General features: G+C 48.0%; 7 protein-coding genes across 7 annotated transcripts; 2 read left to right on the forward strand and 5 right to left on the reverse strand.

Moving 5' to 3' along the window:
- Window positions 1-1392: 1392 nt before the first annotated feature.
- BDV27DRAFT_4201 (uncharacterized protein) lies at window positions 1393-2283 on the reverse strand. Its single transcript, XM_032076587.1, has one exon. The coding sequence runs from the start codon at window positions 1996-1998 to the stop codon at window positions 1489-1491; it is 510 nt and encodes a 169-aa protein (XP_031926762.1). The 5' UTR covers window positions 1999-2283; the 3' UTR covers window positions 1393-1488.
- On the reverse strand, window positions 2106-3310 carry BDV27DRAFT_4194 (uncharacterized protein). Its single transcript, XM_032076585.1, has one exon. It carries the CDS (start codon window positions 3104-3106, stop codon window positions 2213-2215), a length of 894 nt encoding a protein of 297 aa, XP_031926763.1. The 5' UTR covers window positions 3107-3310; the 3' UTR covers window positions 2106-2212.
- Window positions 3311-3556: 246 nt separating this feature from the next.
- On the reverse strand, window positions 3557-4990 carry BDV27DRAFT_145909 (ferritin-like domain-containing protein; the record flags this gene model as incomplete). The annotated part of the gene is made up of 2 exons (XM_032070480.1): window positions 3557-4582; window positions 4637-4990. The coding sequence occupies 2 exons, from the start codon at window positions 4988-4990 to the stop codon at window positions 3557-3559; spliced, it is 1380 nt and encodes a 459-aa protein (XP_031926764.1).
- A 1713-nt stretch (window positions 4991-6703) lies between these two features.
- On the forward strand, window positions 6704-7795 carry BDV27DRAFT_158543 (SDR family NAD(P)-dependent oxidoreductase; the record flags this gene model as incomplete). Its single annotated transcript, XM_032072708.1, has 2 exons — window positions 6704-6776; window positions 6954-7795. 2 exons carry the CDS (start codon window positions 6704-6706, stop codon window positions 7793-7795), a joined length of 915 nt encoding a protein of 304 aa, XP_031926765.1.
- Window positions 7796-7821: 26 nt separating this feature from the next.
- Window positions 7822-9378, reverse strand: BDV27DRAFT_129536 (isopenicillin N synthase family dioxygenase). The gene is made up of 2 exons (XM_032067222.1): window positions 9085-9378; window positions 7822-8979 (listed from the first exon to the last, which is right to left on the reverse strand). The coding sequence occupies exons 1-2, from the start codon at window positions 9157-9159 to the stop codon at window positions 7999-8001; spliced, it is 1056 nt and encodes a 351-aa protein (XP_031926766.1). The 5' UTR covers window positions 9160-9378; the 3' UTR covers window positions 7822-7998.
- A 345-nt stretch (window positions 9379-9723) lies between these two features.
- On the forward strand, window positions 9724-11152 carry BDV27DRAFT_4245 (amidohydrolase family protein). Its single transcript, XM_032076602.1, has 2 exons — window positions 9724-10799; window positions 10859-11152. Exons 1-2 carry the CDS (start codon window positions 9812-9814, stop codon window positions 11017-11019), a joined length of 1149 nt encoding a protein of 382 aa, XP_031926767.1. The 5' UTR covers window positions 9724-9811; the 3' UTR covers window positions 11020-11152.
- A 12-nt stretch (window positions 11153-11164) lies between these two features.
- Window positions 11165-12803, reverse strand: BDV27DRAFT_158546 (uncharacterized protein; the record flags this gene model as incomplete). Its single annotated transcript, XM_032072709.1, has 3 exons — window positions 11165-12219; window positions 12279-12647; window positions 12716-12803. The coding sequence occupies 3 exons, from the start codon at window positions 12801-12803 to the stop codon at window positions 11165-11167; spliced, it is 1512 nt and encodes a 503-aa protein (XP_031926768.1).
- Between the last annotated feature and the right edge of the window lie 1513 nt (window positions 12804-14316).

The raw sequence follows: 14316 nt of genomic DNA on the forward strand, positions 1-14316 counted from the left end.
TTTGATTATTAATTAATCTTTTGTGTTAAGTTAGTGGTGTTTAGTGAGTGATTAATTTAATATTTTACTTTTTGTATTTCAGATTGTGAAACTGAGTTTCAAAAGTAAAATAAAATGATTATTCTTAATTAATTTATCTTTTATTAAAAAAAGAAAAAAAAGAAAACAAAAAGGAAATCGGAGAAGGACGGTCTGCGTGGTTGTGTGGAATGGATCACTGACGGGATCCACCAACCCAAACAATAGCCTCCTGTGGACCTGAAAGTGTATCCATCGGTAGAAGTTACCTGCCTATAGGTTTGTCAACAGTGAGTGGCGGTGGGCAAGAGACCCATAATGCACGATTCTCTAGTTCGAGTGTTCGAGGGCATCGATTACTGGAAGAGGTAAGAGGAGAATCTCTTTTGGAAGTTTAATAGCTGCTCTCAATGTTGAGTCTTTTTTTGTTGTTCGATCTACCAGTCTAGAGTACTTTTGATGGAAGGAGATGTAACTTGTTTCGTATTTACTGTACAGAGTATGTACGTAAGTACACGAGGTGTGGCGCAGATCTTCGCACCGCCACATGTTGTCTTTCTTTGCTTTTTCCCCCTTGTCCTGTTCCCCCAGCCGGGCTGAGCTGATCGACTGTCGCTTCGCAAAAAAATAGATTGGCTTAATCGATTTAGCATTCAGTAGTTCGATTGAACCATATCGGACTGTCCGCCTGTCAAATCGTCCCAACAAGGTTTCCCGGCGGGTGATTCTCCCATTAGTATCCGACTCGACAATCTCATTGTCTATCTTCTTTCCCGCTTTCGGAAGGTTACACGCCATCAGCTGTCATCGATCCGCCTTTTGACTATTGGATTGGCTTTGCCGGATCGTACGGCTGCTCATCCCATCCGTGCTTTTCTGCCCGGTTGATCCGCGCGCTCAGATCATGATGTGAGCTTTTCTCCTCGGTCTGTCTACGATCAGCCCTCAAAGGGCTTCCAAGCCCCTCCTCCACTCTAGCCCCGCTTCTCTGAGATTCCAATTCGGACTATCGACGGGAATCTCGAAGAGGTAATGAAGGGTGGAGATACTTGTCCTGCCTCCAAAGCCCGGTGACTATGCGCCTGGCGCGCTAGGTGATGGTGAACCTGCGCCGCTTTCGTGCCTCCATTTCCCCTCCTTGCCGATCGCTGAAAGACAGGGAAACCCCCCAAGGATTGGTGGCGGTCGTGACGATAGCAACTAGTCACTGTCTGTCACCAATGATACCAGCGAGTGGAAAGGCCATATCGCTCTATCCGAGAACGGACGTCGAGTAACTGGGGTTGCATATCGTCATGTGACATAGTTTCCTTTAGCTGCAGACACCACCACGTTCGCTTGGATTCAAGGCACCATCGCTTGTGCACAGGGATCCAGCTTTCGGGTTTCAATCCCGGTTAAATTTGGCCCGGCGTATTCCATCCAATCTTGGGACCTCAAGCGTGGCAAGGCTCAGTTGACCAGGAACAATCAACCTAGTCCCCGACTAGACTGTCGCCACGTCGACCCCGAGGCAGCCTCATTTCCCGCCCAGGATGTTATTTGCTCGCCCGTAAATTTCCTAGATGGATTATATTGGATGTAACTCAGCCGTTTCGGCAAAAAACCGGGAATCGAGAATTTTGATAGCCTGTTGTTATGGTGTGACCGGAGAGTTGCAGCCTCTCTCTGTTGCCCCTCACAGCCCAATAAGTCATATTCACATGCTGTGCTGGGATCTTCGCAAGAAAACTCTTGCTTGTAGTATGTAAAATGATTGCTCTGCCTAGAGGCCTGGGCCACACTATTCCCAGCCCAGCCCAAGATACCCACTGCTATTGTGTATGCATAGCTGGCCCACTGTTGTCTGCCAGATGTCCGTTGTGATGTATGCAGTGGCACTGCAGTCTCACGCCGAGCCCGTCCGAAGCCCCTCGAAATGTCATGCATCCAACGTTGTTGCGTCTTCCAACCTAGTACTCTAGACCATCTATCCTGCATGGTGACGTTGTTATTTGGCTGGAGCCCAAACCAGTCTCGCTAATCCCGAACACTTCCGTTATACGGCTGCGGCACGTGTGCCGCCTGACCTACAGAAGCAGTTGGAGATGAAATAATGTGAAATCGAATTGAAGCAGCGTAAGCACATGTCGGGCAGGACATCCCTGGTCAAAGATATTCGGACTCTCCGGTAACTGCTGCCGTGTGTCCCCGCTCAGACAATGCCGTAACCCTTCCACCACACACCCCAGATCATTGGCCCTAGTGCTCCCAATACAGCCGCACCTACTGGGATTTCCAAAATGCTCCACACCCACAGTGTCCCAATAGAAGGTGCTCGCTTCATGACAGCGTAGTATGGCTCTTCGTTGGTCATAGCCATCAGCTTAGCCCCCAGGTAGATAGCAAGCGGAAGGAAGACCATCGTCCGCAATGACGGTGGGAAAAGCAGTTTTCGAAGAAACGCGATCGAGAGTTTATCTCGGTGGAACGGGATGAGCGATACGTGTTCTGAGCTCTGAGCATCACCGAAGGACACAATATGTCCATGTGCCAAGTGAATAGCAAATGTCAAGATCGGAAAGGCAACAAATACGGATTCGCGGATAAGTTTGTCCAACACGATGTATTCTGCGTATTGATGAGCCGCGAGATACGCTAACGTCATGTGTAACGTCGTCAGGGGCACGGAGAGCAGCACCGTGTCGATGAACGGTGGGATTGGCGCGTCCTCGTCTTCCTCCGACCTTGAATTCTCGTCAGACGATGACCCCGTGATAGATCCTTTCGTTCCTTGTTGTTTGTTTGGGAGTTCGGATGCGTCCAAGTTGGAGATCTCGCCGGACGTCGGGTCGATGCTCACGAATCGGGTCTCCATCCCTGGGGTCGAACCGCCCGTTCCGGTCGAACTCCTGTCATGACCCAGACCTAGAAGTTCATTCTCCCGTTCAGCTATCAATTCGACTAGTGTCTTCTCTTTCGGGTCCTTTGTGGTGTTTCGGGGTGGATGGGCCATCGGGATGGAGGACGGATCGAAGGTTGAGTCGGCGTCGCTCTTGGAGGCGGCGGCTGCTGCTCGTCGTTGCTTTCGATTCCTAGGTGCTTCCATAATGACGGGTAGCGTAGAGAATTCTATTTTATAAGCAATTCAATGGTTGTTGGGCTATAGGTGTTTGCACGGTTGGTTGTCGATGGAAAAAGCTCACCTGTCAAGCTCGGGATAAATGTTTACGATCGCCGCCGGACATTAGCGGAGTTAAACGTTCCTATTTATGGACATGTCATATCATGCAATTCTATACACACTCCTTAAACTGATAACTGAGAATTTTTGACCTGAACATGGCTATGTCAAAAAGACAACTTTTGCAATATATGAGCATCAATTAGGCCATCCAGCATATTTCAATCGAATTGTCTCCGCGAGTGCGCGTCAGTTCAACCGAACGCGCTCGTCACCAAGCTTCCTCCTGGCTTCAAAAATGAAACAACACCTGGGAAATGAAATATCCTAATATTCCTCCGCTGATATGCTTATAAACTTCTCAAGATGATATATCTACCCTGATTGATAGAGGGCTGGGCCAGCAACTACGTGGGGATTGATCATTGAGAGGTTGAACGGACTCAAATAGGGGTCTGAGTCTGTAATCGCAATGAACATGGTGCCGTTAACTGCAGGGTCTCCGGCATAAGTTTGAATGTCAGGTTGGATTGTCGATCCACAGTTGTCGCCAGTCATTTCTAGGGGAGAATATGTCACATTCAATTGCGTTACCCACACTACGTACTTCGGATCTCCGGCGCTCGTTGAGGTGATGTAGCTGTTGTTTGGTCCGACTGGTCGACCTGGTTCATCCCAATGCAGGAAAACCTCTCGGCCTGGCCATGACAGGGGTAGTGTGCGGTTGTGCGTAATCGCAGGATAGCAGCTAAAGCCCAGGGTAGTCGAGTTGACACAAGAGGCGTCGCTGGGGACAGCGGTTCTGTTCAATGAATTCACACCTCCTCCTACGGTCTCATTGAAGGCAGCTGATCCGTTGATTCTCACCGGATTCGGCTGATTTTCGATGTATAAGGCAGGGAAGTTCTGCCAGGCCAACCTTGTCTGATTTTCGGGGCACGAGCTGATGTATGGTGCCAGTAATGTCCAAGCCCAAGATTGGGGTACACCAACCTCGAACCAGACCGGCATCGGAAAAAGTCCTTCGAATTGACGAAAAATCATTTGCTGCCTAGCTTCTGTGGTAATCGACTGGAGAAGAAGTATTGCTGCTTCGCGCGAGTTGAGATGAGGCAGGAAGCCATAAACACCAGACTCCCCAAAGCGAGTAAGCTTCTGACAGAAGTCCACAAACTCGTGTACCGTAGTATACGGATAGTTATAGGTACACATCCTAGGGGCTTCGGCGCCCAGTATGTTGGTAATCATCGTTGCATGCCCAACCTCCTGGTCCGCCATGAACTCGATCAAAAAACGATCCTCAGCTGTGAGCCCAGCAGCTGTGAATTCTTCTACCGAAAAGCGGGCCAAGCCATCGTGGAAGAGATCTAGCTCGGTATACTCTTGATAAAGAGCAAGAGCCTAGTATGATAGTCAGCATGAGCCCTTTGAGCTATAAGCGATCTATTAACATACCAACGACTCATAGTCGAAGTCGCTCTTCGCGTTGTAAACCGGCGTTTCTCCGCCAGTTCCGATACCCCCAGCTGGGATATATGGACCTGGTTGAGGGCCGTGGAGTTGCCCGTCGCTAGGGTAAGTTGTCGCTGTGGGTGGGATCCCCAGGCTAGGAACCCCAGTGCCTATTGAAGAAGCATGTAAAGCCCCGGTGGTGGTTGGAGTGCCACTGAATGGAGTGTGGGTCAGCGAAGTTGGGTGACTGACTACAGGTGGAACAGTCGTAGATCGAACAACTTTTGCCTGGGGAACTGCCAGTATTGCTGGCACCCAGCTCAGGCAACTGATCGCGATAAGTCGATTCCAAGGCATCTCCAACCGCTCAAATAACGTCGAATTCACAAGGGTATGTATATCCCAACTTGGAAAACAGCTGGTTGAAGTCGGTTATGGGCACTGGCAATTTATAAAGATTCCGTGTTCATTTCATCAGTCACTGGACCATGCCTGACGCAATTCCTCTATCATTTCGTCTATAATCTCAGCTGCTTGTCCAGAATTCTGAATTTGACCGTGATGACACCGTCATCCAAGCCTTGTCATATTGCATGGGTAATACATGCGGCATGCGCATGTCACAGTCATTCAATTGGCAGCAAACGGATGCCTAGAACGGGTAGAAGTACGTTCCTATTGATCATCGTTTCAACCGTTGTGGAGAGGCCTGCTTCTCGGCATTTTAAATCCTTCCAGTTGACTTCGATAGGCCGTTGAAACAGCAATGCCGGTCATGTTAAAACCAATCACGGTACATAGCGTCTAAAAGTGGACTTGTAAAAGTGGATCTTCTCATCTACGGTGTTGACAGGGATGATAATGCATATTCATAGTAGGTAAATCAGTGGTGAATGAAATTGTACATTGCCGCTCCTATTATGTGAGATCTGACAATCAAGTGCACCGGACGACGTTGGAGCTATTAAGCTGGCTCAACAAGGCTTGTATTGGCCACTGCCATTTTCAGAACCAAAAGACATAGATCGTTATACAGCCTGAAGAATTGAAGTGCATATGGTGTGAAAAAGTGGGACCGACAAGGATTGGAAGTTGATACGCCTGGTTTTTATTCGGTTTAGGCGCAATGACGGAAGTAACGGCTGGCTCGGAACGATGACGTGAATCAAAGCTCACCTATTCCTGGAAGGTCGCATTAATTGGAATTAGAACCCGATGGGCCGAATACCGAGGACCGGAGTGCTCACCGAGAATATCTTGTAGCAAGTCGTGGAGTTTTTTTTGTTCAGTGTTATGCGTTCCTGACTGCGATACACATTGTATGTTCCACAGACCTGAAGCTGGCTTGCCGCCGTCTCGTGACACAAAAGCCCTAAGTTCAGACAGATGATCACCGGCTTGCAGAGAGTTTTGCGACGGTAGAGGACAAATGCAACCTTTCTATAAAGAGAGATTTTAGCTTTATGTTACCTTGAGGATGTTTGTTGGATATACATTAGTGCAAGATTGGATCAGCTGTCGACACCCGCGATTTGATTAAGTAGGAATGCATTGACAATAGTATTATGTAGGATAGATTAATGTAAGATGCAATTGAATTAGTCCTGGGCTCTAATGGACGTGGAATTATGGTACTACCTCTAGATCTCATAGTGTAAGATGTATGGTACCTAGATTACCTGTCGTGATAAGTGGCCGCTGTTGAAAGTAAACCCTAAAAGTACCTAGTCTCGTCCTTCCAAGAAGATGCAGATCAACTGCATTCTACTATTAGTAGGTACCACATGATCTTTGAAGGATACTAGTTGTAAATAAAAGATTTGAAAGAGCAAACACTGGGGAGGTCTTGAGGATTTACCCCGCAGGCATCTCGGTCCAACCCCGAGTGGGGAAAATGACGATTCCTTGGTTATAGTAAAGGCTTATCAATCAACTCACTTCGTCCTTTCACTTATTTCTTCTCTATAAGTCATTAGCATATTTCTTGTAAGAAGAGAATACGACTGACACGCTAGTTCACTGGACCCCTTGCCAATTGCGGGCCTTTACGAACATCATCTTCATCCAAATATGTCTCGCCTTCAACCCTCGAGTCTATTCTCCGTCAAAGGACTGGTCGTAGTCCTAACAGGAGGGGGAAGTGGTAAGTACAAGCAGCACCATTGTTTGCCCTCGTATTTTCTTCTTCTACAACCAATACGCAAGTGACAAGTCCACTGTATCACCACATAAATTGCAAAACAGGCCGCATTGAGCCAAGACAAGCAAAGAAAAGCAACGAACCCCCATCACAAAGTACCAGCTAACAGCAACACCACAGGCCTAGGCCGTATGATGGCCCACACGCTCGACGCAAACGGCGCATCCAAGATTTTCATAATTGGCCGTCGACAAGAAGCCCTGCAAGACACCATCACGCAAAGCCCGAACAGCAGCAGTAGCGCCATAATCCCCATTCAAGCGGATATTTCCTCAAAAGCATCCCTCGAAGCAGCATATCAGGCTATCTCAGCACAGACAGATCACGTTGATCTTCTCATCGCTAACAGCGGCATTCTCGGCCCACGGGCCTGTCCCCCGCCTCCCAAGCCAGACGGATCCCTCCCCAGTCTCGCCGAAGTCCGCGATGCCCTCTGGTCCGTCCCTACGGAGGACTTCACTAAGGTCCTAGATGTCAACGTGACCGGTGCTTATTATACGGCAGTGGCTTTCCTCCCGTTGCTGGAAGCGGCGAATAAGCGGCGGCCGGCGCCTGTGAAGAATCAGATTGCTGCGCCCACTGCGCAAGTTATTATTACTACTTCTATTGCGGGGTTCAATAGGAAGGTACCGGTTAGTGCGGCGTATAATCTTTCCAAGGCAGCGGCGAATCATTTGGTGAAAATGCTTTCGACGACGTTGGCGTCGTATGATATCCGAGTTAATGGCATTGCGCCGGGGATTTATCTGTCCGAGATGTCGACGCCGAATTTTGAGGAGGACGACAAAGGAATCTCGGATGGATCGTTTAAGAAGGAGTTCATTCCTCTTACGAGAGCTGGTGGTGAGGAGGATATCGCTGGGTTGATTCTCTATATGGCGAGTGCTGCGGGCGGTTATTTGAACGGGAATATCACCATCAGTGACGGTGGAAGGCTGAATACTGCGGTGGCGACGTATTAAGGAGAAGATCTTTGTCTTTCTTTTTATGGTTCCATTCATGCCAATATGTAAACGGTAAACTGGAGATACATGCATTGACATTTTCTCATCATGAGCAGACACTACGTTACAATGCATACCGGGAGCTGATGGGAAGACACAGAGACTAGGGTTGCAGCTTGGCTAAATCAATGCTGAAGCGAATAATAAACCAACCAGTTCATTCAGTAAGTAGCCGTGAGCCGCTGGACCAGATAATCCCCGGCAACAATTCCTGGGTACTTCGCTTCCTTGATATCATCCCCATAGGTTCCAGGGATAGCCTCAATGAGTTTATTGTTATTGGGGTTGCAGAAATATGCGATGCTGTAGCGGTCTGGGTACGTGGCGGAATTGTCCTCCTCACCAATGGGGGTTGGTGGCTCAACGACGCGATGACGCGTGCTCTTTATCAGATCATTCGACCATCGAGCCAACAGGTCACCCGCATTGACGACGACTGTATCTGCGATGGGGGTCACATCGACGTAAGTATCTTTGGGACTGCGTACTTGGAGGCCACCGCGACGATCTTGGAAGAGAAGCGTGATGGAGCCATAGTCGCTGTGCTCACCCGCACGAACCTGCGATGGGTTCTTTTTGAAAACTTCCTTCGACACAGCTGGATAATGCAGCAATCGAAGATTATTGTCTCCTGCATCTACGTAGGAGTCAAAGTAATGCTCCGGTAAGTTCATCCCAAGTGCGATGGCGCGCATCACTTCCGTGTGGAGGGATCTGCACATGCTGAAGAATGATGTCATGACTTCCCTGAAATCCTTTCCTTCGTCGTCAATATGGTCCGGCCACCGATTAGGTTGATTGTCTAGGTTATCGCGACCAATCTCCATGGTTTCCTTGAGATCTGGGGTAGCTCGGAGAACTTCAGGTGCCGTTGGGTCGTCCACGTTGCTCAGCTTCTCTTGTCCCGTCTTCACGTAACCACGGTTCGCCTGTGGGGTAGTCCAGCACAGACTGTCTTTCTGATCCTGGGGTCGCGCAAAAAAGCGTGCAGATGAGCCAAACACCCGGGAGACGACGGACGGGGGGAGACCATGCTCCTTGAGATAGAGGAAACCGGATGTTTTGAATGCTTCTACGATGGAGATGGCGACGGCATGCTTATCAGCGGGGGTTCCGTTGAGAAAGGGGCCGAAGTCAATGACCTAGAGTCATAAGTCAAACGCTCAAGATATATGGAAATCTGAGTAGATCAACAACTTGGATAATATAAAAAGAGCACTGTGTTGAGCTTCAGCTATTGGACTCACTGGAATGACAATATCATCTTTGTCAACGGCGGTGGTTGCTGGATGACATGACTGCTGCGGCAGATTGCCCTCCATTTTTGAAGCACTACGGTTCTCAAGGACACAGAGCGGGTATGTTATAGAAGTGCAGCGATTGATAATAGGAATAATATAAATGGGAATTTATGGAAAGGGAGAGGTTAGAGGTTAAATGGAGTGGTGGCGCAAGGTGAAGAGAGTGGAATGACTTGGTGAAGTCACTTCTACTCCACTAAACCAGAGGCGGGACATTGAGAGAGATGAAAGAGAAAAAAAAAAAAAAAAAAAGAATACAGGCGATCCTTAAAAGGAGTTGGAAGGACCTCCCCCGTGACCTGCATGAAAATGATATGCATCCAATAGAGCGGGGAAGATAATAAAATACTACCTACTAAATGATGGATGGTATCTAATCTTATCTTCTTTACTTCGACCGTCGACAGAGAAAGATAACAACAGTCATTGATGTAGAAATCAATCAGGTCATGATAGCAGAATTCAATATGGATACGATTATTGTGGAAAACGAGTGATCTCGGAGATGAGGTACATCGTACATTGTAACCCCACCCTCATGTTCATATGCATCGACTCCTCAACTTCCCCTCTTCTTCATTGTAACCTCATCAACCTCACAAACAAAGTCCCAATCTCCCTTCCTCTTGACACATTTTCACTTTCTGCAAGGCTCAGAAGAGCAGAATAAATCATGCCACCTCTAATTGTTGACATCCATACCCATGTCTACCCTCCCGCGTATATGGAAATGCTCCGCGCTCGCAAGAGTGTCCCCTATGTCCATGATCCAGCTAATGGGGCAGACCCCCGTTTGATTATCCTGTCCTCAGACGATGACCCTTCAATTCCCCTGGATGAGCGGGGTCGTCCAGTCGACTCGTCCTACTGGAATATCGACGTGAAGCTGGCCTTCATGCGTCGCCATGAAATCAACTGCAGTGTGATTTCCCTCGCCAACCCCTGGTTGGATTTTCTCGAACCTGAAGAGGCACAAACTTGGGCGCAACGCATCAATGATGATCTTGAAAACACTTGCGCACGCGTTAACAAGGCCGGTGACCCAGACAGAACCCTGGCGCTACACGAGAAGGAATCCCTATTTGCTTTCGGTGCGCTGCCGCTGAGTGCCCCTAGCGCTGATAGTGTCGTGGAAGAGATCAAGAGACTTAAGACCTTGCCGCATCTGCGCGGGGTCATCATGGGAACCTCAGGGTTGGGGAAAGGACTGGACGATACCCAGCTGGATCCTGTCTGGGAGGCGCTGCAAGATACTGGGTCACTTTTATTCTTACACCCGCACTACGGACTACCGGATGAAGCTTTTGGTGGCTCAGATGCCATGAATCGATACGGTCATGTTCTCCCGCTGGCTCTAGGGTTTCCTCTTGAAACGACAATTGCAGTGACGCGAATGCTTTTGGCGGGCGTCTTTGATCGATTTCCGCGGCTGAAGATCTTGCTGGCTCATTCCGGAGGCACGCTTCCCTTCCTTGCAGGACGGATCGAGAGCTGTATTCATCATGAGCGCAAGTTCATTGCCAACGGTGGTGATGTGCCCGGTCCTCAAAGGAGCGTATGGGATGTCTTGAAGACCAATATATATCTTGATGCTGTGGTATATGGCACCGCTGGCTTGCAAGCAGCAATGGCAGCATCCGGAACAGATCGTCTGCTTTTTGGTATGGTTTTCTTCATAAAAATGCTAGTTTGATTGTGAATCTTGCTCACCAAGTACTAGGTACCGACCACCCGTTCTTCCCTCCCTTGGATGACAAGGAAGGGGAATGGCCTAGTGTGACGACCAACTACAAGGCCATTCACGCTACATTCGATAAAGATGGAGATGCAGCCGCAGCCGTGCTGGGAGGAAATGCAGCTCGGATTCTGGATTTGAATTGATTTCCGGCCAGAGTACCGTTAGGAACTGTAAAGAAGAACACCGATTTCTATATCCATGAACAATTGGGAAACATACCCATTGACTCTGTGTTGGATACTGACATTTTTCTAGTTGATCGAGTAGTAAATGGTAACAAATCTGTATTCAAAGCTCTGAAGTGTTGCTTCTCACCAATATCTCCCATCCTAATAGCTTCCATACCTCTTGCGTGAACCAGTCTGGGACCGATTGATCAGGGTTCTGAGAAGGTAGTTGTAGATTGCGAAGATCTTCATCAGTCAGCGCGGGTCGCTCGAGCGGCTTTTCCCAAGTCGAATCCGTGCCAAAAACAGCCTGAAGCAGGGTGCTTTGCAGTCTTTCCTTGAGTTTTGCCGCGGATGATATGCTTCCGTCGCTATCTCTAGATTCCGATGAAGATGATGAAGTAAAACTATGTAATATGGCCAATGCTCTCTTTAACAGCCAGACTAGGCATTTCGCTTCCATCTCTGCGGAACACAATGACCTATCGTTGATGTCAAGTTCTGTCAAGCCTCTTGGGAGAGGAAGTTTTGTGAAGTCTGCACGAAGATCAGGTCGTAGCTTTAGGTCCTGAAAAACGAACAGGCACAGCAATTTTCCGACGCGACTGAGCAAAATGAATAGAAACCCTTCCAGTAAATCTTGATGACCCGGACACCCAGGGTTAAGTGAGGAAGCCATTGCGTTTAGTAGTCGAACCATCTGCGTAGAAACCTCGTTACCGGTATTCATATTAAAACCAGGCAATTGTTTAACTTTGATCTTGTTGCTTGCTGCGTGTTTCTGCTTGGCTGGCTGTGCCTGCTCGGATTTGGCCTTACACCATTGTTCTAAAGCATCCATCGTTGATTCATACAGGTGAACAATATGGTAGATGACGCGATTGGAAGATTGCATGCCATCCTCTGTTCCAGATAGAGTCCTTATCACCTGTAAAAGAAGTTGGAAAGCACATTCCATACAGTGAAGCACTTCAGCAATCGTTGGCCCCTCAGTCCTCGTTGAGCCCTTATTCCTGGAAGCACAAGGGACCGCTCTTTTCTCGGAGACTACCTCTGATAGTTCATTTGCAGTGGTTTCGCATAGATTCACTGCAGCCCTAACAATATCCAAGGCGTTAGACTTCCTCTGAAGGGCTTTTTGAAGCGTATAATAATGCCTCATGAAGGGCCCAGTAGCTTAGACAAGACCAGTCAGCGCAGCACACAAGAACACTAGGGTGACTACACAAACTAACACTCCTCCGTAAGATCTAGTCGATCAAGTTCATCCCATGGCGCTGAGGCACCATTAACCGTCTGCGTCTTGGCTCTTTTCCTTGTTGTTACGCCTCCAGCGGCTTTTTCACCAACGGTTGCTTTTCGCTTTGATGATGGCTGTTCCGCCTCGAACGGGGTATTCCGTGCCTGCAACTTAGCACTAAGTGCTTCATTACGCCTTTCAAGGTCGTAAATGCGATCTAGTAGCTTGCTCTGCTCTGCTTCGGATTTTTCGTACGCCTGCCTCCAGAAGGAAACGCTGTCGAAGAATCTATCTTTATCATGGGTATAGGATGTTTCTGCCTCCCGGGTGTCTTTGATTTGTTGTCTGATTCTCAGAATGTATTCTGTAGGGTTTATCGCTTTTGGTGAGTACTATATACAACTATGGTGGTTTGATATAGGCTTTGTTTACCTCTGATATCCAAGTCTGCGGGTTTATGCTTGACGATGGCTATTGCAAGAGCCAGCTGTGCTGGGGAGGGCATAGTGCCGTCGTCCATATTTTCTGGGAGTATTCTTCAGTGGTGAGGTATATTCGGGTGAGTAGTTCTTTGATACGATGTGAGTGAAATATACTTGAGAGCCATCAGACACGTGCTTTGGTTTACATCAGGTGGTCAGGTGGTCAGGTGGTCCATCTGTTCATCTACTAGAGCTTTTCCAATCAAGACTTTTAGTTGAAGATGGTTAATAAGCTACAGCAGCAGATGTTGCGAGGGGGTAGAGAGGCTAGGTAAATGGGAGGAAGGAATACGGACGGAGAGATAACCACTCGCAGGCCGCTTTATCATAACCTTGTCGCCTTTAGTCGTTAAATTTATGGGAACTACTATCCCCAATGTTGTAACAGGCTCCCAACTTCAGGCTTAAAGGTCCTCTGGGCATAGCTTTATAGGTGTCTAAGTTAAGAGTGCCCACGGCAGTAGGCCTCATGGAGTTGGTGTAGGAGGATGTTGATTTTTCCTATAAATCAAGCCTCGCTTGGATGTCATACGTCTCTACTACTTGCATGTTGGTCGTTGACCAGATCCTCTGACGTCCCACAATGTTCATATGATTCCATCAGAAAAAGAATGCATACTTGGGAGTGGCATTGACTTGGATGCTGGTTTTCTCCATTAGCTCCACAATTACACGAAGATCATATGAAGCCCGGAAGCCAATGCTAGCCATAATTGGCAACCATACTCCTGAGAGAAAAGCTGGATGAATGCGAGGGGTCTGGAATCAAGTAGCAGTGCGATAGTTGTAGCCGCCTCTACCGATGCATCGACTGTCCCCCTTTGGTTGACATTGAAATGAGATTCATATCCAGGCTGTACTCTCTCTCTCTCTCTCTCTGACTGCCACCCACCAAGGATTTCAGAGTATATACACTAATTCACGAACTGAAGACCTGTGTTTGGGCCAACACTCGAAACTGATGTGGTGACAGAAGACCGCAGTGATCTGACAGGCAATGCCTAACTCTAAGGGTAAACTGATATAGAAATGAACCGGTTGACGTGCTATACATCCAAAGATCCGTCAGTTGCAAGTGCTCTTGCTGTCGTATTCTCCTAGCTTGTAGATATCAACAGTCAAGGGATATCCGGCACGGTATCACGGCAGTATGCGGCGCATGCCAACAGAGCAAGTTCTAGTACAATGGATGCAGCTTACATCCCTTAGCCACTGAGATGGTCCCCGAAAGCAACCCTCGTTGTTCTCCTTAAGCAACCTGACATTTCGAGGATATACCAACTGATGTGTAGGGTGCTCACGAATCTAAGGATTCCTCAAATAGTCCTAACCTAGTCGTCATATACTTTGGTCTATATAAGTATTTATAGGCGAACACCTTGTAGTGGCTCATAGTTTGTTGCCATTGAGTTGGTATTTGTTTAGTCTTCAAAGTCTTGCTGCCAAGTTTATCGATTTAATTGAATAAATTAAATAGCAAACTAACCAAGCTTGGAAGCCAGTAATTTCGAAGTTCCGCCACCGCCTCCACCAATTAAATGCATACCAACA

Source organism: Aspergillus caelatus, assembly GCF_009193585.1.
Source record: "Aspergillus caelatus strain CBS 763.97 unplaced genomic scaffold BDV27scaffold_107, whole genome shotgun sequence".
Taxonomy (NCBI): Eukaryota; Fungi; Ascomycota; class Eurotiomycetes; order Eurotiales; family Aspergillaceae; genus Aspergillus; species Aspergillus caelatus.